The sequence below is a fragment of the Haematobia irritans genome, chromosome 4, assembly GCF_050003625.1.
Source record: "Haematobia irritans isolate KBUSLIRL chromosome 4, ASM5000362v1, whole genome shotgun sequence".
Classification (NCBI taxonomy): Eukaryota; Metazoa; Arthropoda; class Insecta; order Diptera; family Muscidae; genus Haematobia; species Haematobia irritans.
Window position 1 is genome coordinate 40,631,134 of NC_134400.1, and position 23,200 is coordinate 40,654,333.

The 23,200-nt window shown below is 29.2% G+C and overlaps 1 protein-coding gene across 1 annotated transcript; it reads right to left on the bottom strand.

The window, feature by feature from the left end:
- Window positions 1-429: 429 nt before the first annotated feature.
- Window positions 430-22,205, bottom strand: cmb (combover). Its single transcript, XM_075307327.1, has 7 exons — window positions 21,578-22,205; window positions 19,887-19,989; window positions 16,326-16,888; window positions 14,501-16,268; window positions 11,394-12,375; window positions 4,173-5,697; window positions 430-1,411 (listed from the first exon to the last, which is right to left on the bottom strand). The coding sequence occupies exons 1-7, from the start codon at window positions 21,965-21,967 to the stop codon at window positions 644-646; spliced, it is 6,099 nt and encodes a 2,032-aa protein (XP_075163442.1). The 5' UTR covers window positions 21,968-22,205; the 3' UTR covers window positions 430-643.
- Between the last annotated feature and the right edge of the window lie 995 nt (window positions 22,206-23,200).

Genomic DNA, 23,200 nt, shown 5'->3' on the forward strand with positions numbered 1-23,200 from the left:
AGAATTTTGCAAAATTTTCTGTAGAAATAAAATTTTGCAAAGATTTTCTATAGAAATAAAATTTTGGCAAAATTTTCTATAAAAATAAAATTTTGCTAAAATTTTCTAAAGAAATAAAATTTTGCAAAAATTTTCAATAGAAATAGAATTTTGGCAAAATTTTCTATAAAAATAAAATTTTGCAAAGATTTTCTATAGAAATAAAATTTTGGCAATATTTTCTATAAAAATAAAATTTTGCTAAAATTTTCTATAGAAATAAAATTTTGCAAAAATTTTCTATAGAAATAAAATTTTGCTAAAATTTTCTATGGAAATAAAATTTTGCAAAAATTTTCAATAGAAATAAAATTTTAAAATATTCTTCTGAGGTTTTATCATTTGCTTTTTCCAATCAAAAAAGGAGCACTATTAATATAAGCATACAAATTGTTATAAATAATTTATTATAGCTCATGTTTTTTTTGTAAAATGGGAATGTTATATGTCGAGAGCGTAAAAGGAACAAAAAACTACATAGTCATAATAAATAAAAACTCACATTACTGTTGTTATAAGGAATCTAGCGATGCGTATACTAAAAGCTGTAGGGTTAGGAATACATGTAGGTATGTTGCTGATTCATTCATTATTTATCAATGAATTATTCTTTTTCATCATTGTGTTCGACGTTTTCATTTTTAATTTCATTTTTCCCGTCTACTAATGTGTGGGACAATTCGCCCATTTGTAGGTTTGATGTTGTGATGATCTCTGATACAATATTTTCTTGATTTTCACCTACTCGATCATGGGGATTTTCTAAATTTTCAACATCAGAGTTTGTAGAAATTATCAAAGTATTTGAATTATTTGCTTGTTCTTCGGTTTCTTCTACATGATGGTAGTTAGCACTTGTATTGGACGAACAATTTTGATCAGCTTCAGCCAAATCACCATCATCAGTTGGTGGTGGTGGGGCAGCCACAGGGGATACATGGGAATTTTGTTGCCCTATGGATTGTTGTGGTGTCTGATTATTTGTTGCTTTGCCATTAGATGATGATTTTGTTTTTGCCCCAACACAGGGATGACCAAATAAATTATTTTCCAAATAATTTTGATACCATGACAAAAATTCATCCCTTTCTTTGGGTATGGTTAGTTTTTTAATTTTCGTATAGATTTTCTTAGGTGAAATGTTATTGTTGTTAATATTGTAATTGCATGCAGCAGTACTTTGTATTATGTGTTGAGCGTTTTGAGCAACATTGGCCGTTAGCTTGGCTACTTCAACCAATAAAGCATCATTGATTATGGTATTAACATGGGTTTGATTTCGTATACGTGCTATAATGTATTTAATGAGGTCGGTCTTGTGAGATTGCGATGTTGTTGCAGGAGATTCTATGGCATCCTTGTTTTCATTTGGCTAGAAAAAAGAAATTGAGAAATTTAGCTACCAAACTAAAAATCTTATTTTGCAAAATTTTATTTCTATAGAAAATTTTTGCAAAATTTTATTTCTATAGAAAATCTCTGCAAAACATTTATTTCTATAGAAAATTTTTGCAAAATTTTAGTTTTATAGAAAATTTTGCCAACATTTTATTTCTATAGAAAATTTTTGCCAAATTTTATTTCTATAGAAATTTTTTGTAAAATTTTATTTCTATAGAAATTTTTTGCAAAATTCCATTTCTATAGAAAATTTGTCTAGAAAAAAAGAAATTGAGAAATTGAGCTACCAAACAAAAAAATCTTATTTTGCAATTTTTATTTCTATAGAAAATTTTTGCAAAATTTTATTTCTATAGAAAATTTTTGCAAAATTTTGATTTAAAAAAAAGTGCCAACATTTTATTTCCATTCAAAATTTTTGCAAAATTTTATTTCTATAGAAAAAAAAAGAAATTGAACTACCAAACAAAAAATCTTATTTTGCACAATTTTATTTCTATGGAACATTTTTGCAAAATTTTATTTCTATAGAAAATTTTTGCGGAGCAACTCAAAATTTTTTGTTTGTTTTTTGGGTCGATAGAGAATTAAATTTTATGTCGAAATAGCAAGTAACCGGTTTGCGGTCGTAACCGGTTATTCGAGCCTAAAAACTGGTTCTACTGATCCGATTACTTTCATATGTACATCACTAAAAGGGTAAAGGTATCACCTTTCAAATGAGGTATGACCCAAATTTTTCCGGCTATCGGTCTAGGTTCTACGTTAATAAATGTGAATCTTCGAACCTGCTTTTTTACAAAACTGGCTATAAATCACAAAGTGTTCGATGTAAAGGTACTAAGTAGCCGGTTGGAAATTTAGCCAACACTTCCACCTATCCGCTAATGTTACATTTAGGCAGATATCTCTGCCAGAACCGGAGTTATGCGCCAATGAATTTAATTGTATCCGTGAAATGTGGACATAGTAAAAGAATAAAACAGAAGGGGTTTCAAACCGGTCATGGCAGCATGGTTGTAGGGAATCGTTTGTTTGGAAAGTCACATTTTGCAAAAACAAAAACACGCGAATTTTGAAAAAAAAAAAATCTTTTTAAACCGGATGTGGATATAAATCCGTTAATATATCCGGTTCTAAAAAAAATTTCGATATAAAAAGCGCCGCGGGCGAACTTGTTTTTTTTTTTTACGGATATGGATAACGGATTATGGATATAAATGTGGACTTTTGCATAGTAAACTATTATACTAATTTTTATTTAAAAGTTGTTTTTCGGGTAGAATAAAACAGAAGGGGTTTCAAACCGGTTATGGCAACATGGTTGTAGTGAATCGTTTGTTTGGAAAGTCACAATTTGCAAAAACAAAAACACGCGAATTTTGAAAAAAAAAAAATCTTTTTAAACCGGATGTGGATATAAATCCGTTAATATATCCGGTTCTAAAAAAATTTCGATATAAAAAGCGCCGCGGGCGAAATTGTTTTTTTTTTTTTTTTTTTTTTAACGGATATGGATAACGGATTATGGATATAAATGTGGACTTTTGCATAGTAAACTATTATACTAATTTTTATTTAAATGTTGTTTTCGGTTGGAATAAAACAGAAGGGGTTTCAAACCGGTTATGGCAACATGGTTGTAGTGAATCGTTTGTTTGGAAAGTCACATTTTGCAAAAACAAAAACACGCGAATTTTGAAAAAAAATCTATTGAAACCGGATATGGATATAAATCCGTTAAAATATCCGGTTCTAAAAAAAAATCGATATAAAAAGCGCCGCGGGCGAACTTGTTTTTTTTAACGGATATGGATATAAATCGGTTTATATATTCGGTTGTAAGAAGAATGTATATGTAAAAAGCGCCTCAGACGGAAAGTATTTTTTAACCTGGCTGTTGATGCAAATGAATAAATATTTCCAGTTTTAACTGCAATTTGGATGTATAAAGCGCCGCAGGCGAAATTTTGTTGAAAAAATTTTTCAATTTTCTTTGTAAACCGGATATGAATATAAACCGGTTAATATCCACGGTTTTAGTGGCGATATCCGCCTAAATTTAACTATGACGGATAGGTAAAAATGTTAGCTACAAAATGGAATCAGTTAATTAGCACCTTTATTTCGAGTAGTTTTTGAGTTTTGAGATGTTTTGTAAAAAACCGGTTCAAAAAAAAAAAAAAAAAAAAAAACGTTTTCATCTGTATATCCGGAACGGATAATTTGCATAATTTGAAAGGGGTTATCATTAGCTTGCTAGAGATGTATATAGTAATCGGTTTATCGGAAATGGTTTTATTAATGATTATTTACTTAGACTTTAGAACCGAATAACCGGTTACCCGATTACAGCCGCCAGGAAAAATGTTGTTGTAATCTACTCTTAGAGTTCTACCATCTAAGAAGTTTTGGAAGAAATCTGAGAGATATAGCTAAACTAGAGTTTAGCCTTTTTTGCAAAATTTTATTTCTATAGAATTTTTTTTATATCTATAGAAAATTTGGCTAGAAAAAAGAAATTGAGCTACCAAACAAAAAATCTTATTTTGCAAATTTTATTTCTATAGAAATTTTTTGCAAAATTTTATTTTTATAAGAAATTTTGCCAAAATTTTATTTCTATAGAAAATTTTTGCAAAATTTTATTTCTATAGACATTTTTGGCAAAATTTTATTTCTATAGAAAAATTTGTCAAATTTTTTTTTTGTAATTCACTAAAAAATTTTACCTTCTCTTTAGTATTCTGCATTTGCTTTTGATGATGTTGTTGGGCGGCCAAACTACATGCCCCTCTTACATTTTCATTGGGATCTTCTTGTTTTGCTGCGGCAACAGCTTGAGCATTGTTGTTGCCATTAATACTTATCTGGTGTTTACGGACATTCTTACGTTTTTTAGTACAGCTCTTAGCGGCTCCTGTAGTTGTCCCAGATGTTGATGTTGTAGTCGATGAAGAACATATCTGTGGACTTAAGGCTGTTGCTCCATTATTCATATTATTTTGTCGCCAGTTGGTATCCTCTTCGGCTTTCTCATTTTCATTATATTCATTTTGCTCATCATGGGTATGGGCACCATTTTCTTCGTAAAACTCATTACGTGCATTATTCGAATCATCCGATATATTCTGTTGGCAATTTAGGGAGTTGAGAGCAGCACCTAAGGGCTGTTGCTGTTGTTGCTGGTAGTGAAGTTGTTGCATTTGATCTCTTTGCTCATTCAAATTTAATTTACGCAAAGAATTATGATGATTACTAATGTTATTGATTAATTGTTGTGACGGTGGCATTTCTTCTGACTGTGTGGTGGTGGGTTGTTGAACATTCTCTTTATCCAACAACATACTCTCCAAACGCCTAAAGACATCCTCTTTGATGGATTCGTAAAATTTGGTTGTAAATTTATCATTCTTTAGAGCATTTACTAGAAGATTACGTTTTATCTCTTCCGATGTGGTATCATCCTCTTCGTATTCATCATTACATTCTGTGGGAATATTACGATGATTTGTGGAAAAGTCCAAGGGCATATGCTGGGCATGAGAGTTCAAAAAATTATAATCCCCGCCAACATCTTCATTTAGTTGTAGTAAAAAGTCATGGCTGGGGGGTGGAGTTTGGCTCTGTGGCAAATTCAGAAAATGTTGTGTATTTGTAGCAGCCGCCGCCGCCGCCGCCAAAGAAGCTTGTTGTTGTCTCGTTAATCCCGAAGTATTTTGATAACGAGGCAGAGCTGGGGGCTGTTGTTGCGGCTGTGTAGGCGGCTGCACGTGAGCTCTATGATTATATTCCTCATTTAGATTCCTGAATCGCCAATTCGGTTTGGGACCTACTTTATTATTTTGTTGAATATTATAATTGTGATAGAGATCGGCTGTGTTATTGCTGCTGGTAGTTGTATTGCTGTTATTATTTTCCAGCCAATTTAATTGTTGTAGAAATTCCCTTTGTTGCTGATAGGTATTTGCATTTTGTCGATATTGTTGTTGCTGTTGCTGCTGATTGATGCGTGATCTCTGCAATATACGTAAATATTTTGACGAAGCCTCATTGTTTGGATTAACCGAATAATTTAGATTATTGGCACAATCTTCCAGATTAAGATTTTCCTGTTGATATTGTGGCCGTGGATGTTGTTCCATCGATTGGGGCCTCTCAAAACCATTTACATCAGGTTGACATTGTTGATTATGCTGTTGTTGCTCCTCATTGCTTTTTGTGGAATTAGTTGAAAGCAAATTTTGTCTCGAATAGCTTTGCATGGATATGTGCAAGTTTTTTTTTGAGAGGGGAAAACATTAACAACGTAACGCACACAACAAACGAATGTAAATAGAGAGAGAAAAAAGCACAAAAAACAAATTGGGTTAGTTTTTAAAGCGTGTCTCATGCATTATTAAAATAAAAAAAAGTAACATATAAAAAAAAGAAATTCAAACTCATTGTTTTACTTACAAAGGATAATAGATGAAATAAAAATAAAAAAACTTCAGGTATTGTTGGTTTTTTTTTTTTTCAAATGCCATTATTATTCATTTATGGTAAATATGTTTTTTATAACAATAAATGGCTTTATTTCAATAAAATTTTTCGTTGGACAATGTTTCTACAAATTAAAAATGTTGGGATATTTTCCTTGTCATATTTTCAATATTCTTGGAATCGAAAATTTGTAAACTTTAATTTTTTACAAATCGACTTTTGGCGAAAGTAGAATTTTTATGAAAATTTCCAAAAGTCGCTTTTGAAATGAAAAAAATGTGGTGTATAACACTTTATGATGACTGAGAAAAACAAAGTCGATTTAAAAAATTAGAACTTTGCTCCAATTTGTAAACTACGTATTTTTTTATTTTTTTTATTTCTTTTTTTTTTTAAATTCGACTAAAATCAAGTTTAATGAAAATTCCAAAAAAGTCAAAAAGCAGTAAAAATGCATGGTCTTTAAACAGCCGTTTCACTTCTTAAAGTGCGATGTTAGCAAATAATTTTTAATCAATTTTTTCCCACTTTTATTCTACAGAATATTAATATTTGTACCATTTTTTTTTTAATTTTTATTGTGTTTTTAACAAAATTAAAAAATAATAATCTCAATTTTATGAAAAAACCGAGTGCTTTTGGAAGTGCTTTTAAAGTTGTGTCCTTAGATCAAATTCCAATTTTTTGTTGCTGGGATAGTGATACATAATTCAAAGTCGTTTTATTGTAATTTTAAAATTTAACTAATCGACTTTAAATATTTTTGAAAATCTATCCAAATCAACTTATTGACTTTTGATGTTGGCCAAAACCAACTAATCGATTTTTATGAAAAAAAAGCGAAAAATCGACGATATGATTAATTTTAAAAATTATTTCAAAGGTATGTACACATGCAAAAAAAAAAAAATTTGTGAGCGTATGAACATGTATACGCACACAATTTTTTTCTTATGCAATCATGAAATTAATTGATCCCATCAATTAAAAAATTGAAATATCTTCAATCACGAAAATAATAGTCAGAATCACAGTTTTAATTGGAGATTAAAAAAATACTTGATTTAAAACTATAATTGATTTCATTTCCAAATGTCAATGATGATAAAAAAATTGATGTTGATTGCAAAACTCAATTAATTTTTTCATTAAAAACATAACTTGGTTCAACTACTTTCTTAACTGACTGTTTTGTGTTTTTAGTTTGATTAAAAAAATTGATTGTTTGAAATAAATTTTTAGTTAAAAATTAAAAAAAAAAAAATCCATCACCTAATGTTTCTATCTTAATTAAAAAGTTAATTGTATTAATTAATTTATTAATTGAATAAATTTTCAATTTCAATATACTTTTTATTTATTTTATTGGGAGCATACACAGACAGGGTCGGTCGGGTTCAAACCCAGTTACGACCAAACACCAAAAAGTTTTTCAGCTGTGGATTATCCCACCTCAGTAATGCTGGTGACATTTCTGAGGGTTTCAAAGCTTCTCTAAGTGATTTCACTGCAATGTGGAACGCAATTCGGGCTCGGCTATAAAAAGGAGGTCCCTTGCCATTGAGATTAACATACAATCGGGCAGCACTCAGTGATAAGAGAGAAGTTCACCACTGTGGCCTATTAATCGAAAAAGAAGCTTTTTTTTAAAGAGCGTTAAAAATTATCCAGTATGACCGCATTTCAAATCTTTTTTTAATGCGACAAGCTAAAAATTTGATATATCCAAATTTATGAAAAAATCGACACGCGAAAAATTAAAATGTTCCAATTTGTAAGTTGAAGATTTGAAGAAGGCGAAAATAAAAGTCGACTTTCGGCATTTTGTATCTGGAAAAGTCGACTTTTATTTCTTTCTTTTCCAAAAAGGCGAAAACACAATAAGTTCAATAGAAAATTATGTCAAACTTTTATTTCCATAGAAAATTTTGTCAAACTTCTATGCCTATCGAAAATTTTGTCAAAATTTTATTTTAATAAAAATTTTTGTCCAAATTTTATTTCTATAGAAAATTTTCTCAAAATTTTATTTCTATAGAAATTTTTATAAAATTTTATTTCTATAGAGAATTTTGTCAAAATTTTATTTTTTTAATTTTAATTTTATTGCTATAGAGAAAATTTTCCAAAAATTTTATTGCTATAGAGAAAATTTTCTCAAAATGTTATTGTTATAGAGAATATTTTCTCAAAATTTTATTGCGATTTGAAATTTTTGCCAAAATTTTATTTCTATAAAAATTTTTGCAAAATTTTATTTCTATGGAATATTTTTGCAAAATTTTATTTCTATAGAAAATTTTGTCACAGTTCTACTTCTTTGAAAATTTTTATCAAAATTTTATTTCTATAGCAAATTTTTGCAAGACTTTATTTCTGTAGAAAATTTTTGCAAAATTTTATTTCTATAGAAAATTTTTGCAAAATTTTATTTCTATAGAAAATTTTGTCAAAATGTTATTCCTATAGAAAATTTTGTCAAAATTTTATTTCTATAGAAAATTTTTGCAAAATGTTATTTCTATAGAAAATTTTGTCAAAATTTTATTTCTATAGAAAATTTTATCAAAATTATATATCTATAGAAAATTTTGCAAAATTTTATTTCCATAGAAAATTTTGTCAAAGTTTTATTTCTATAGAAAATTTTGTCAAAATTTTGTTTCTATAGAAAATTTTATCAAAAATTTTGTCAAAATTTTATTCCTATAGAAAATTGTCTCAAAATGTTATCTCTAAAATTTTGTCAAAATTTTATTTCTATAGAAGATTGTTGCAAAATTTTATTTCTATAGAAAATTTTATTTCCATAGAAAATTTTGTCAAAATGTTATTTCTATAGAAAATTTTGTCAGAATGTTATTTCTATAGAAAATTTTGTCAAAATTTTATTTCTATAGAAAATTTAGTCAAAATTTCATTTCTATAGAAAATTTTTGCAATTTTTTTCTATAGAAAATTTTGACGTAATATAATTCGATTTTAAAAAATACCTAAAGTCGATTTGTTGAATTTGACGATTACTTAAAGTTGAATTTTCAAAAAAAAAAAAAAGATTATTCGAAAAGACGATTTTGAAGTTTTGTATCCCTAAGGTATGTACATATCCCATGCATGGTATTGCTGCATTCACTTGACAATATACAATTTGGAGTTTTAAAACCTATTTCATCACCTAAAACTCTTCTTGTTTTTATGTGTAGGCATTTTTTCTGTTTTAGTTGTGTTTATGTTTGAAAAGTGCAGAACTCACTTCTTTGAAATAAATTTTTAGTTAAAAATTAAAAAAAAAAAAATCCATCACCTAATGTTTCTATCTTAATTAAAAAGTTAATTGTATTAATTAATTTATTAATTGAATAAATTTTCAATTTCAATATACTTTTTATTTATTTTATTGGGAGCATACACAGACAGGGTCGGTCGGGTTCAAACCCAGTTACGACCAAACACCAAAAAGTTTTTCAGCTGTGGATTATCCCACCTCAGTAATGCTGGTGACATTTCTGAGGGTTTCAAAGCTTCTCTAAGTGATTTCACTGCAATGTGGAACGCAATTCGGGCTCGGCTATAAAAAGGAGGTCCCTTGCCATTGAGATTAACATACAATCGGGCAGCACTCAGTGATAAGAGAGAAGTTCACCACTGTGGCCTATTAATCGAAAAAGAAGCTTTTTTTTAAAGAGCGTTAAAAATTATCCAGTATGACCGCATTTCAAATCTTTTTTTAATGCGACAAGCTAAAAATTTGATATATCCAAATTTATGAAAAAATCGACACGCGAAAAATTAAAATGTTCCAATTTGTAAGTTGAAGATTTGAAGAAGGCGAAAATAAAAGTCGACTTTCGGCATTTTGTATCTGGAAAAGTCGACTTTTATTTCTTTCTTTTCCAAAAAGGCGAAAACACAATAAGTTCAATAGAAAATTATGTCAAACTTTTATTTCCATAGAAAATTTTGTCAAACTTCTATGCCTATCGAAAATTTTGTCAAAATTTTATTTTAATAAAAATTTTTGTCCAAATTTTATTTCTATAGAAAATTTTCTCAAAATTTTATTTCTATAGAAATTTTTATAAAATTTTATTTCTATAGAGAATTTTGTCAAAATTTTATTTTTTTAATTTTAATTTTATTGCTATAGAGAAAATTTTCCAAAAATTTTATTGCTATAGAGAAAATTTTCTCAAAATGTTATTGTTATAGAGAATATTTTCTCAAAATTTTATTGCGATTTGAAATTTTTGCCAAAATTTTATTTCTATAAAAATTTTTGCAAAATTTTATTTCTATGGAATATTTTTGCAAAATTTTATTTCTATAGAAAATTTTGTCACAGTTCTACTTCTTTGAAAATTTTTATCAAAATTTTATTTCTATAGCAAATTTTTGCAAGACTTTATTTCTGTAGAAAATTTTTGCAAAATTTTATTTCTATAGAAAATTTTTGCAAAATTTTATTTCTATAGAAAATTTTGTCAAAATGTTATTCCTATAGAAAATTTTGTCAAAATTTTATTTCTATAGAAAATTTTTGCAAAATGTTATTTCTATAGAAAATTTTGTCAAAATTTTATTTCTATAGAAAATTTTATCAAAATTATATATCTATAGAAAATTTTGCAAAATTTTATTTCCATAGAAAATTTTGTCAAAGTTTTATTTCTATAGAAAATTTTGTCAAAATTTTGTTTCTATAGAAAATTTTATCAAAAATTTTGTCAAAATTTTATTCCTATAGAAAATTGTCTCAAAATGTTATCTCTAAAATTTTGTCAAAATTTTATTTCTATAGAAGATTGTTGCAAAATTTTATTTCTATAGAAAATTTTATTTCCATAGAAAATTTTGTCAAAATGTTATTTCTATAGAAAATTTTGTCAGAATGTTATTTCTATAGAAAATTTTGTCAAAATTTTATTTCTATAGAAAATTTAGTCAAAATTTCATTTCTATAGAAAATTTTTGCAATTTTTTTCTATAGAAAATTTTGACGTAATATAATTCGATTTTAAAAAATACCTAAAGTCGATTTGTTGAATTTGACGATTACTTAAAGTTGAATTTTCAAAAAAAAAAAAAAGATTATTCGAAAAGACGATTTTGAAGTTTTGTATCCCTAAGGTATGTACATATCCCATGCATGGTATTGCTGCATTCACTTGACAATATACAATTTGGAGTTTTAAAACCTATTTCATCACCTAAAACTCTTCTTGTTTTTATGTGTAGGCATTTTTTCTGTTTTAGTTGTGTTTATGTTTGAAAAGTGCAGAACTCACTTCTTCTGAACTTATAGGTAAACATTGTTGGTACAATAACAACTCTAAGGCCAATTTAGAAATCTATTGTAGTTAATTACAAAATAATGTTAATTTTAAAAAAGAACCTGATTTATTTTTTTTTGTTTAATCTCGATTGTTTCGTTTTAAATTTATATTTTTTCGAGAAAGAAAAACAATTACCTTCTAAAATTATCCCAATAGTTATTTGCACGATTTCCAGGAGGTACCTGATTATTTAGTGTATTCCCCGATATATTGCTATGGTGATGTTGCTGTTGTTGATTTTGTGTTCGCAAATTTGCATTGTTTTGATGAATTGAATTATTATGATGATGCATGAAAATTGGAGCTGGACCATTACCACCTACTACGGGAGATGGTGGTGTAGGTATTTCATTATTGAATAGGGTTGTTGCGGCCGTTTGGGGTACGGCTGCATTGTTTAATGTTGAATAGATATTAGCTGTAGCAGTTGCCGACGATGAGTTGTGTTGTTGTGTCTCTGCACTGAAATTATAGCCGCTGGGAGCATGAGCCTGCTGCTGGGAAATTCTACTTCGGTATACATTCTGGTGTTGTTGATAGTTTCCAAAACTACTTCTTTGATGGCCGGGCATATATAGAGTCGGTTGCTCTGATTGAGCACGATTCGCACTCATATATAGATTATTGGGTAAAGCATGGGCTTGGGGTATACCACCAAGGCTGGGTGGGGGTACCGATTCTGATCTAAGTGTATAGCCCACATCTGAATTGTTGATATTCGGTATACCGCCCAGTGAGATAATTCTTTCTTGTAATAGATGGATTGTTTGGTTAAGATTATCAATTTCCCTTTGTTGATGCCATAACATTTGATTGCATTGACAAACCGAGTTGATGAGCATTTGTTGTGTCTGAATGAATTGTTGAAGCATAGGATCAGCAGTTGTTGTTATGCCATTGTTGGTCACTGCACTTGTAGCCGTAGACGATGATGTGGCTCCCAAATTATTGTTTGTTGCACAAATACATTCACTATTACTTAAGGTGGCAGTATTCCCAGTTACCTGTGCTGATGTCATGCCATACGATGATTGAGGCGGAGGTGGAGGAGGTGGCACACCTGCAGCATAATAATAGGGATTCCATGCCGTTGGCAAAGGGGGTGGTATGGGGCCAGCTTAAATGAAAAATATTGTTTTTTTTGTACTAATCAATGGATTACAAATCGCGGTTGCCAAAAATAATCTACCAAAATTTGGACAAAATTTTACCAAAAACTACCAAACAAGAAAATATTACTTTGCAAAACTTTATTTCTGCAGAAAGGATTGCCAATATTTTATTTCTGTAGAAAAAAATTCTATAGAAAATTTTGTCATTTTTTTTATAGATTTTTGTTTCAAAATATTGTTATTTTTGTCAAAATTTTATTTCTATAGAAAATTTCGTCAAAATTTTATTTCTACAGAAAATTTTGTCAAAATTTTATTTCTACAGAAAATTTTGTCAAAATTTTATTTCTACAGAAAATTTTGTCAAAATTTTATTTCTATAGAAAATTTTGTCAAAATTTTATTTCTACAGAAAATTTTGTCAAAATTTTATTTCTATAGAAAATTTTGTCAAAATTTTATTTCTATAGAAAATTTTCTCAAAATGTTATCTCTATAGAAAATTTTCTCAAAATGTTATTTCTAGAGAAAATTTGACAAAATTTTATTTCCATAGAAAGTTTTGTCAAAATTTTATTTCTATAGAAAATTTTGTCAAAGTTTTATTTCTATAGAAAATTTTGTCAAAATTTTATTTCTATAGAAAATTTTGTCAAAATTTTATTTCTATAGAACATTTTGTCAAAATTATATTTCTATAGAAAATTTTGTCAAAATTTTATTTCTATAGAAAATTTTGTCAAAATTATATTTCTATAGAAAATTTTGTCAAAATTTTATTTCTATAGAAAATTTTCTCATAATGTTATCTCTAAAAGTCAAAATTTTATCTCTATAGGAAATGTCAAAATTTTATCTCTATAGAAAATGTCAAAATTTTATCTCTATAAAAATTTTATTTCTACAGAAAATTTTGTCAAAATTTGATTTCTATAGAAAATTTTGTCAAAATTTTATTTCTACAGAAAATTTTGTCAAAATTTTATTTCTACAGAAAATTTTGTCAAAATTTTAGTTCTATAGAAAATTTTGTCAAAATTTTATTTCTATAGAAAATTTACTCAAAATGTTATCTCTATAGAACATTTTCTCAAAATGTTATTTCTAGAGAAAATTTTGACAAAATGTTATTTCTAGAGAAAATTTTGTCAAAATTTTATTTCTATAGAAAATTTTGTCAAAATTTTATTTCTATAGAAAATTTTGTCAAAATTTTATTTCTATAGAAAATTTTGTCTAAATTTTATTTCTATATAAAATTTTGTCAAAATTTCATTTCTATAGAAAATTTTGTCAAAATTATATTTCTATAGAAAATTTTGTCAAAATTTTATTTCTATAGAAAATTTTGTCAAAATTATATTTCTATAGAAAATTTTGTCAAAATTTTATTTCTATAGAAAATGTTCTCAATATTTTATTTCTATAGAAAATTTTGTCAAAATTTCATTTCTATAGAAAATTTTGTCAAAATTTTATTTCTATAGAAAATATTGTCAAAATTTCATTTCTATAGAAAATTTTGTCAAAATTATATTTCTATAGAAAATTTTGTCAAAATTTTATTTCTATAGAAAATTTTGTCAACATTTTATTTCTATAGAAAATTTTGTCAAAATTTTATTTCCATAGAAAGTTTTGTAAAAGTTTTATTTCTATAGAAATTTTTCTCAAAATGTTATCTCTAAATGTCAAAATTTTACCTCTATAGAAAATGTAAAAATTTTATCTCTATAGAAAATGTCAAAATTTTATCTCTATAAAAATTTTGTCAAAATTTTATTTCCATTGAAAGTTTTGTCAAAATTTTATTTCTATAGAAAATTTTGTCAACATTTTATATTTCTATAGAACATTTTGTCAAAACGTTATTTCATAGAAAATTTTCTCAAAATGTTATCTCTATAGAAAATGTCAAAATTTTATCTTTATAGAAAATTTTGTCAAAATTTTATTTCTATAGAAAATTTTGTCAAAATTTTTTCTCTATAAAAAATTTTGTCAAAATTTTATTTCTATAGAAAATTTTGTCAAAATTTTATTTCTAGAGAAAATTTTGTCCACATTTTATTTTGGTAGAATTGTAACCACTGTGTCAACCGTGTTACCAATATCAAAGAATATACTTACGAAAATTAATGCCCATCGACGACATCGGTGGTGGTATAGAGAATGACCTGGAGCTGCCAGATTGCAAGCTTGCTGCCTCCAATGAGGCATCATGAGCAGACGAAGCTGCTTGTGCTATATGTGTTCCCGTATTCGAGGACATTCCCGTTGAATTTAATGAATCTTTGCCAGATTGTGTGGTGATATTGTTGTTGTTGTGATTTTCATTATTTCTTAATATTGCCGGGGTTGATGTGGGCACAAATTTTGTGCTCTCTGCATAGTCAGATTCCACATTGTCTTCTTCCGCTTCATCATCTGCTTCGGATACAATATCCTGGCGATTTCTTGTTTGTTGGGCATTTGAAGGATTTTCTTCTTGCTCCAAGCGTTTGCATATAACTTCGAACTCCTTTTTTTTGCGTTCATATTCTTCTTTAAGTTGATCGCGTTCATTTTGCGTTCTCATATGTTCCTCCCAACGTTCTTCGTGTGTTCTTGGTGGTACTGGTGTTGGTGTTAAACTATTACGTTTCAAAGCATCATCACCTAACTGCACGGCAGCAGCAGCCTGATTTTTACGTTTCTCTATTTCGTCGCGCAATTGTTGTATCCGATCTTTTTCAGCCTGAAGAGATTTTGTTTGGGCCTTCAAATCTGAGGCAACCTCATTGAGCATGCGAACTTTTCGTGTCAAAAACTCTTCATTGCCATTATCATCGTTATAAGTGGCAGCTATGGGGGTGCGTTCACGATCAAATGTAATGGGAACGTCTCTCGTTCTTGTAATATCCCGATTGGGCTCTTTTGCATTGTGGGCTTCAATTAAATGGACTGTTTCCATCATATCTTTTAGACGTTTTAATTGAGCCTTCATTGCTGCAACGTCGGCCATTTTTTGCTGTATCAAATCCGAGGTTTCTTTACGTTCATCTTCGTCCATATCGGTTTCTGTCTCCGAGTGATCATTGTGGCCGTTCACATGGTCTTGTCGTTGAGGGCGTTGGGTTAATTCAATGGGCACATTACGAGTCAACTCCACTGGAACTTCACGTTCTACATTGGTGGTTTTCTTCGGTTTTGTATTGGAGCCAGCCACTTCGTGATCATTTTCCTCTATATCCTTCTCTTGTTCGAATTGACGCTTTCTAGCCTCTTTAGCACTTTCTTCGGCCGATTCATTAACTTGTTGTAATTCTGACACTAGATTACGCATTTCATCTCTTTGAGCCCTCAAAGATTCTAGCTTTCGGTGCAAAACTTCTTGTTCAGCAAGAATTTCTGGGCCATCGTCTCCTAATAAATTTGAAAGTTCGTTCTGGTTCTGTATGAAAGTAGTAAGATTTTTCATGCGCCCCACCAATGTAGCCATATCATTATGGACCTGCCCTATGCTTTGGTATTCAGGTGCTCCACTACTTGCATCACCACCACCATTTTGAGAACCTGAAGGGAAACTTAAAACACCGGCCTGCTGTTTCAATCTTTCCATATCAGATAAATGCTGTTTAGCGGCATTTTGAAGTTTTAGTAATTGTTGTTGTTGTTCTTGTAAATTCTGTATATTGCGATTTGATGCCTCCAGACGTTGCTGTAGTTCCTCATAGGAAGGTGTATTTTCGGGCGTGGGAGTCTCAATGTTGCTATGCAACGATTGTATGGATTGGGCCCGATCACTCATACGATCGCTATGGGGAACATCTTCCAAACTTGTGGAATTCACCACAATTTCATTGTGATTTGAGCTACTGGGATTTATTTCATGGACCATTTTGGGCGCTTTCAATGGCTTAAAATATCAAAATATCAAAAAAAGTATCAAAATAGAAAGTTCAATTTTTCTCACCTTTTGCTGTTGTTGAGATGTTAAAGAATTTTCTGGATTGTGATTTGTTTGATTGGTATTTAGATTTTGGAAACGATGAGCCAATTGTGTAATTTCGTTTGTATTATGATTTAAAATTGTATTGGCCAATGAACTTGATGAAGAAGCCTGTATGCCAGGCAATAAACTGGTTGTTAAATTCAAAAATGGAGCAGTTTGGGAATTTTCAAAGAGCTGCTTTAGCCGTTGCAAAACAATCAATTGAATTTGTTGTTCGAATTGTGGACCCAATGCTGTTGGATTATCACTCAATTGTACCGACGAAGTTGGTGTAGTTGTTCCAGTAGTACTTGGATTTTGATTAATTGTTGGCTGTACGGATGCAGCGTTACTTGTATTTGTGCTTGGTAGACCAGGTGTAGTAGGTATAACAACACCAATCGTTGTATTTAGATTCGAATTAAGTGCTGAGGCATTAAGAAAATCGTTTTGTGCCGTTTGATTTTGATGGTGCTGTGGCTGATTTCGTCTTGGTATCGGACGTACTGGATAACAAAATCTTTGTTGATTTTCTTGTGAATTTTCTAAAAGAAAAATAAATAATAGCAAACATAGAATAAAGAAATATTAATATATTGAAAAAATTTTCTATAGAAGTAAAATGTTGACAAAATTTTCTATAGAAATAAAATTTTGACAAAATTTTGAATAGAAATAAAATTGTGACAACATTTTCTATAGAAATAAAATTTTTATTGTTGTTTTTGATTTCAGCTTAAAACCATGTATTGACTAAACTACGAGTGTAGCTTAACCAACAGAGGAAAATTATGCTTGTCAAATTTATTTGGGCAAAGCCCTATAGACTGCAAGATGGTTGGGTGTACAGCTGCTTCGGAATTACACATTCCTACTTCCTAAACAAATTTTATTCTGATAATTGGTTGATAGTTTTGCTGCAAGTAGAGGATGCTGATGAGGAATGTGGTAATTCCGAAACAGCTGTACATCCAACCATCTAGCAGTCAATAGGGCTTTGCCCAAATAAATTTGACAAGCATACTTTTCCTCTGTTGGTTAAGTTACACTTGTAGTTTAGTCAATGCATGGTTTTAAGCTGAAATCAAAAATAACAATAATGATTGAGGAAAACCCAACAATAACAAACAAAACGGAATAAAATTTTGCAAAAATTTTCTATAGAAACAAAATTTTGACAAAATTTTCTATAGAAATAAAATTTTCAGAACATTTTCTATAGAAATAAAATTTTGAGAAAATTTTCTATAGAAATAAAATTTTGAGAAAATTTTCTATAGAAATAAAATTTTGAAAAAACTTTCTATAGAACTAAAATGTTGACAACATTTTCTACAAAAATAAAATTTTGACGAAATTTTCTATAGAAACAAAATTTTGATAAAATTTTCTATAGAAATAAAATTTTGACAAAATTTTCTATAGAAATAGAACTTTGACAAAATTTGCTATAGGTTTTACTCCTATTGACAAAATTTTCTTGAGAAATAAAATTTTGACAAAATTTTCTGGAGAAACAAAATTTTTGACAAAATTTTCTATAGGTTTGTTTGGGCAATTTGCAGAGTTATAACCATAGCCAAAAAAGAATTTTATTTCTTTAAAATTATACCATATACCAAAAAAGTATAGACGTCCTAAATCAATTCACAATGATTTTGTCTATTTGCAGGGTAATGTATTTTTTCAATTTATCTTTGCAGAACTATAATTATCAATTTGCACTTAAAGGGGTTTCAATTTGCAGAGCTTTATATTATATATTTTTCAAAATAAGAAAATACAAAAAATAATTAAAAGAAAAAGTAAATAACAGCTCTAAGAGTTGACTTGAGACATTTATAGTTTTCTTGCTTTATGGTTATAATCAAACAACATCAAATTAAAATGAATTCAATTTAAAAAAAATTATTTTTTTTTTAATTTTTCATATAATTTTTTTTTCATGCATATTTTTCATATAAAAAAAATAATATTGAAAGCTACTTCGATATGAATTTGTACTAATTAAACAAGTGTTTCTCAAAACAAATTAAAGTGTATTCAAAAAGTGTCATGTACCGAATTAATTTAATATCTACTGTCTGTCTCTCTCGTGTTTTGTTGCATTTCCATAAGGTATATAGGACACAGACGCCTAGGTACGTTGCGGAATTGTTTACCTTCTGCAGGTCGGTTCGTAACCCACAAATATTTATACCTAGGTTAACGACTTCATTAGAAAAGTCTTATTTTGTCCGCGTTGCTCGCATTTTCAATGCATTATCTATTTCTCTCAAGATATTTAATTGTTCCTCAACTACATTTCGTAAAAGACTACATGTTCATTTTTCTAATTCATGAGTCAAATGTGTGATAAGTACTAAGTCTTATATAATTTATGTCAGATAATAATTTTATTTTTATTATTTTTTTCTTTTTTTTTTTTTTGTTAATTTAATTTTTTTTTGTTAATTTAATTTTTTTTTTGTTAATTAATTAATTTTTTTTTTTGTTAATGTTAATTTAATTTTTATCCTGCATGTATTGTCTCATCCCTAACGTTGTGTTAGCAGATGTTGACTAGTTACTGAGTAGCTGTAAATTCTTTAATTAATTTTTTTACTTTTTTTTACTAGCTTTTTATGTTAGTATTGCTGTCTTACTCACATATTCATGTTTTTTTATTTTTTTTTTATTGTTCTTATTGTTTAATTTTTTAAATTGATAATTTAATTTTTTTTTCTTAATTTTGTTAATTGTTTTAATTATTGTGTATTTGTTTCAAATTCAGTTTAGTCACTTATTGATACTATTTTTGTTATTAATTTCTAGTTTTTAAGCGCATAATTTTTATAATTTGTTATTATTGCTATGTTTGTGTAGTTTTGGAATCCGTATATGGCTTTGCGGCTTGGATTCGCCAAGAGAAAATAAATAAATAAATAAATAAATAAAAATATTGATTCGACCAACAGAACTTACTGTTGCTCTATTGGAAAAGTATTTTTCTGATAGCTTTGAAAAAACTGCGATCGAGCTATAAGAAAACTATATTGAACAATATACCACAATTTTCCAAAATATATATTTTTTTTCCTTGTGAAGTTTTTCATATTTTAATATAGTTTTCGGTAAGAAATAAATTGCGATACTTAGAGAACTCCTGGGTGAGGTTAAATAGAAATTAATATTTATTGAGATCTAAAACTTTGTATTACATTTTCATTGGATGGAAAAAAATTAATAAAAATAATAAAGATGTTTGTATACTTTGGATGTACACTGTATTCTCTATGACTAAGAATTTTCCCTAAATACATTCAATATGTAGTAAGTAAGACACATACAACGTGAAAACGGAAAAATCAACAACACACAATTTCTAATTATAGATCATTCAAATACTTTGAAGAAGAAAGCTATAAACGAAAAAAAAGTAATATTTTCCCCCAAAAAGTATTTTTAATTGAAAATGTTCAATGTTTTTTGTTTTTCAAAGGTGTGATGTACCATTATATAAAACTTTTAAAATTTTACAAATCGATTTTATAGCGTACTTACCTATATCACTATTTGCTGCACCGGTATTATGTTGCTGCAGTGAAATTGAATTGTTATTGCTGGTACTTGCTGCTGTTGTGACCACAGTTGTTAAGAGATAATCCTTGAAAAAGTACACGAGTGTCAATAAAAAAATAATGGCAATTATTAAAGAATCAATTTTGAAATTATTTTTGTTTTTTTTCTTAGACAAATAAGATGAAATGAATTGAAGATTTATTCAAGCAGAAAGTGTTCGACAGCGTTCGATGTTCGTCTTTATCGGAAGTTTCTATGGTACTAGTGAACTCATGCTGCCAGAGAAGAAAATTTTACTCATGGCTAGCGATCTAGTACATACATACTTAAAAGACATAAACAAGAGTAGAGGAGAGCAAAAAATTCTTAAGAGAATTAGGACTTTTTGTAACGATAATTTTGTTTTTTGAATTTATTAACTATGTTTACTAAAATCTTTATAGTAAAGAACTCTATTACTTTCTAATTGCTGTTTATAACAACTAATGATGGGATTGGTCTGAATTTCTTGTTTTTATACCCTGCGTCACACTTTGGAACACCCAGAAGGAGACGAGGTAGACATATGGTGTCTTTGGCAATATCGCTCAGGGCCGGCCCCTGAGTCGATCTAGCCATGTCCGTCTGTCTGTCTGTCCGTCTGTCTGTGAACACATTTTTATAATCAAAGTCTATGTCGCAAATTTAGTCCAATCGGCTTTTAGTCAAATTTACCACAAGTATGTATTTTGGGTCAGAATAGAACCCTATTGATTTTGGAAGAAATCGGCTCAGTTTTAGATATAGCTCCCATATATATCGTTCGCCCGATATCTACTAATATGGCCATAGAAGCCAGAATTTCAGCCTGATTTACTTCAAATTTTGCACAAGGAGTGCAATTGATAGTGTCGTAAAGTGTGCCGAATTTGGTTGATAACGGTATCTTTCGCCCGATATGGACTTATATGGCCCCAGATGTCAGAGTTTTGCCCTAATTTACTTTAAATTTTACAAAGGGAGTAGAATTAATATTGTAGCTATGCATGCCAAATTTGGTTGAAATCGGTTCAGATTTAGATATAGCTCCCATATACATATATGTTTTTCTTATTTCGGCAAAAATGGTGAATATACCAATATTTTCCTTCTACAATCGCCACTGCTAAGTCGAAAACTTGTAAGAATGACTTAAATTTTCCTATACTTCTAATATATAGCTATCGGCCGATAAATCATAAATACACTTTTGCCTAAAAATTGCTTCAGATTTAAATTATTTCCCATATTTATACCCTGCGCCACACTGTGGAACAGTGTTTCACCCCAGCGGATTATCCGACTGAGATTTTAGGTCTACAGTTTTTTTAGATGTCTAACAAATGTTGTCCAGATCAAGTCAGATTTAAATGTATGTATAGGGGAACAAAAAAACATTATATATAGCACCCAACACATTTGACGGATTTGATATGGTATCGAAAATGTGGATCTACAAAGTGGATCAGTGTATAATATTGTTGTAATAATATTGACTTTAGACTTTCCTTACTTGTTGATTATAGTGGAGTCATTGTCGTATACATTTACAATATAATCAATTCCCCTTAACATATCAGCCTTTCAAAACGTATTAATCCAAGGAGATTTAAGAGTAAATACCTACTCTCTAAATATTCTATCATATAACTTACATTCAAATCCTTCAATTCTCGCCTGATTGGTGCTACAACTTCCGTATTTTTATGCTGCGACCGTACATGGTGAAGGAGTTGCTGCGATGCTACAATATTTAATGGGCTACATCGATTTGATAATTGTTGTTGTTGTACCACGTTTAGTGGTTGTTGTGGAATAGTTGTTTGGCAATGTTGACCGCTAATCTCATTGCCTACATTTGGGGCAGTGGATATTTTTGTGGATTTCGGTATCGTTCCCGTACGCCCTCCAGACGATGACGAGTTGGTATTATTTGCGGCTGAAGACGCAGGAATAAGGTATGAGCTTGAACTGTGATTAGGAAGAGCATTACTGGGCCCCTTGCTTGAAACATTATTTGGAGTTTTTGTTGGTGCCGGTGTCATTTTGAGGCGAAAATTTTCCAAATGTCAGCAATGGATACACAAGTTTTGGATGATGTCTTTTAATTTTCTTCGTTGTAATTAGACATACAGTTGTTGCTACTTGTCACCACGGATGGATATTTGCATTTATGATGTGCTATAATAAATTAAACTTTCATTCTATGATGTATTTTTCATGCAAAAAGTTTTTCTCTAATTATCGTATTTTTTCGTGCTTCTTCTTTCACCATTCACACTACCCAATAAACACAAGAATGAGATTGATGTGTCAAATGCAACACTGTTTCTTATTGAAGGTAAACGCCAGGGTACACTTACTATAAGGTAGACTAAGAAAATCAGGTGATTTAACATTTTGTCATAGACCAAGGAAGGTATAGACATCTCAAGAGAATTCACAGCGCTGTAGTTTGTCTGCACACCTTAGATGGCTCTTTTTCGTCTGCAATTGAGTGATTTTTTAATTTGGCTTTAATTTGTTTTCTTTCCTTTGTTCTCTCGTTGAAACACCAAATATTGTGAAAGTTTATAAAATACTATTCATCCACACCTTTTTTGTAATGCAAATTGACTAATTTATACGGTTATTCTCGTTTTCCAAAAAGATATTGAGTCACTTGACTGCGCAATTGAGTGGATTGACTGCGCACTGCAAATAAACAAAACCATGGTGAATTATCAAGGTATGTCTCTATATTTTCTTAGTCTATGATTTTGTCATAGACCAATTAAAATAGAGACATACCTTGATAATTCACCATGGTTTTGTTTATTTGCAGTGCGCAGTCATTCCACTCAACTGCGCAGTCAAGTGACTCAATTCCTTTTTTTGAAAACGAGACTTACCGTACAAATCAGTCAATTTGCATTACAAAAAATGTGTAGATTTATTGAATTTTATATATTTTTTTTTCAATATTTGGTGCTTCATCAAAAGAACAAAGGAAAGAAAACAAATTAAAGCCAAATTAAAAAAGCACTCAATTGCAGACTAAAAAGAGCCCCCTACGGTGTGCAGACAAACTACAGCGCTGTGAATTCACTTGAGATGTCTATACCTTCCTTTGTCAATGATTTTGTCAAATTTCACGAAATGAATGGAATTGCGTTTTTGGTAAAAATAGTACATTTTAAAGAGGAAATATTAAGTAAAAATTTTGTCGGAAGAAATAAAATTTTGACAAAATTTTCCATAGAAATAACATTTTGACATATTTTCTATAGAAATAACAT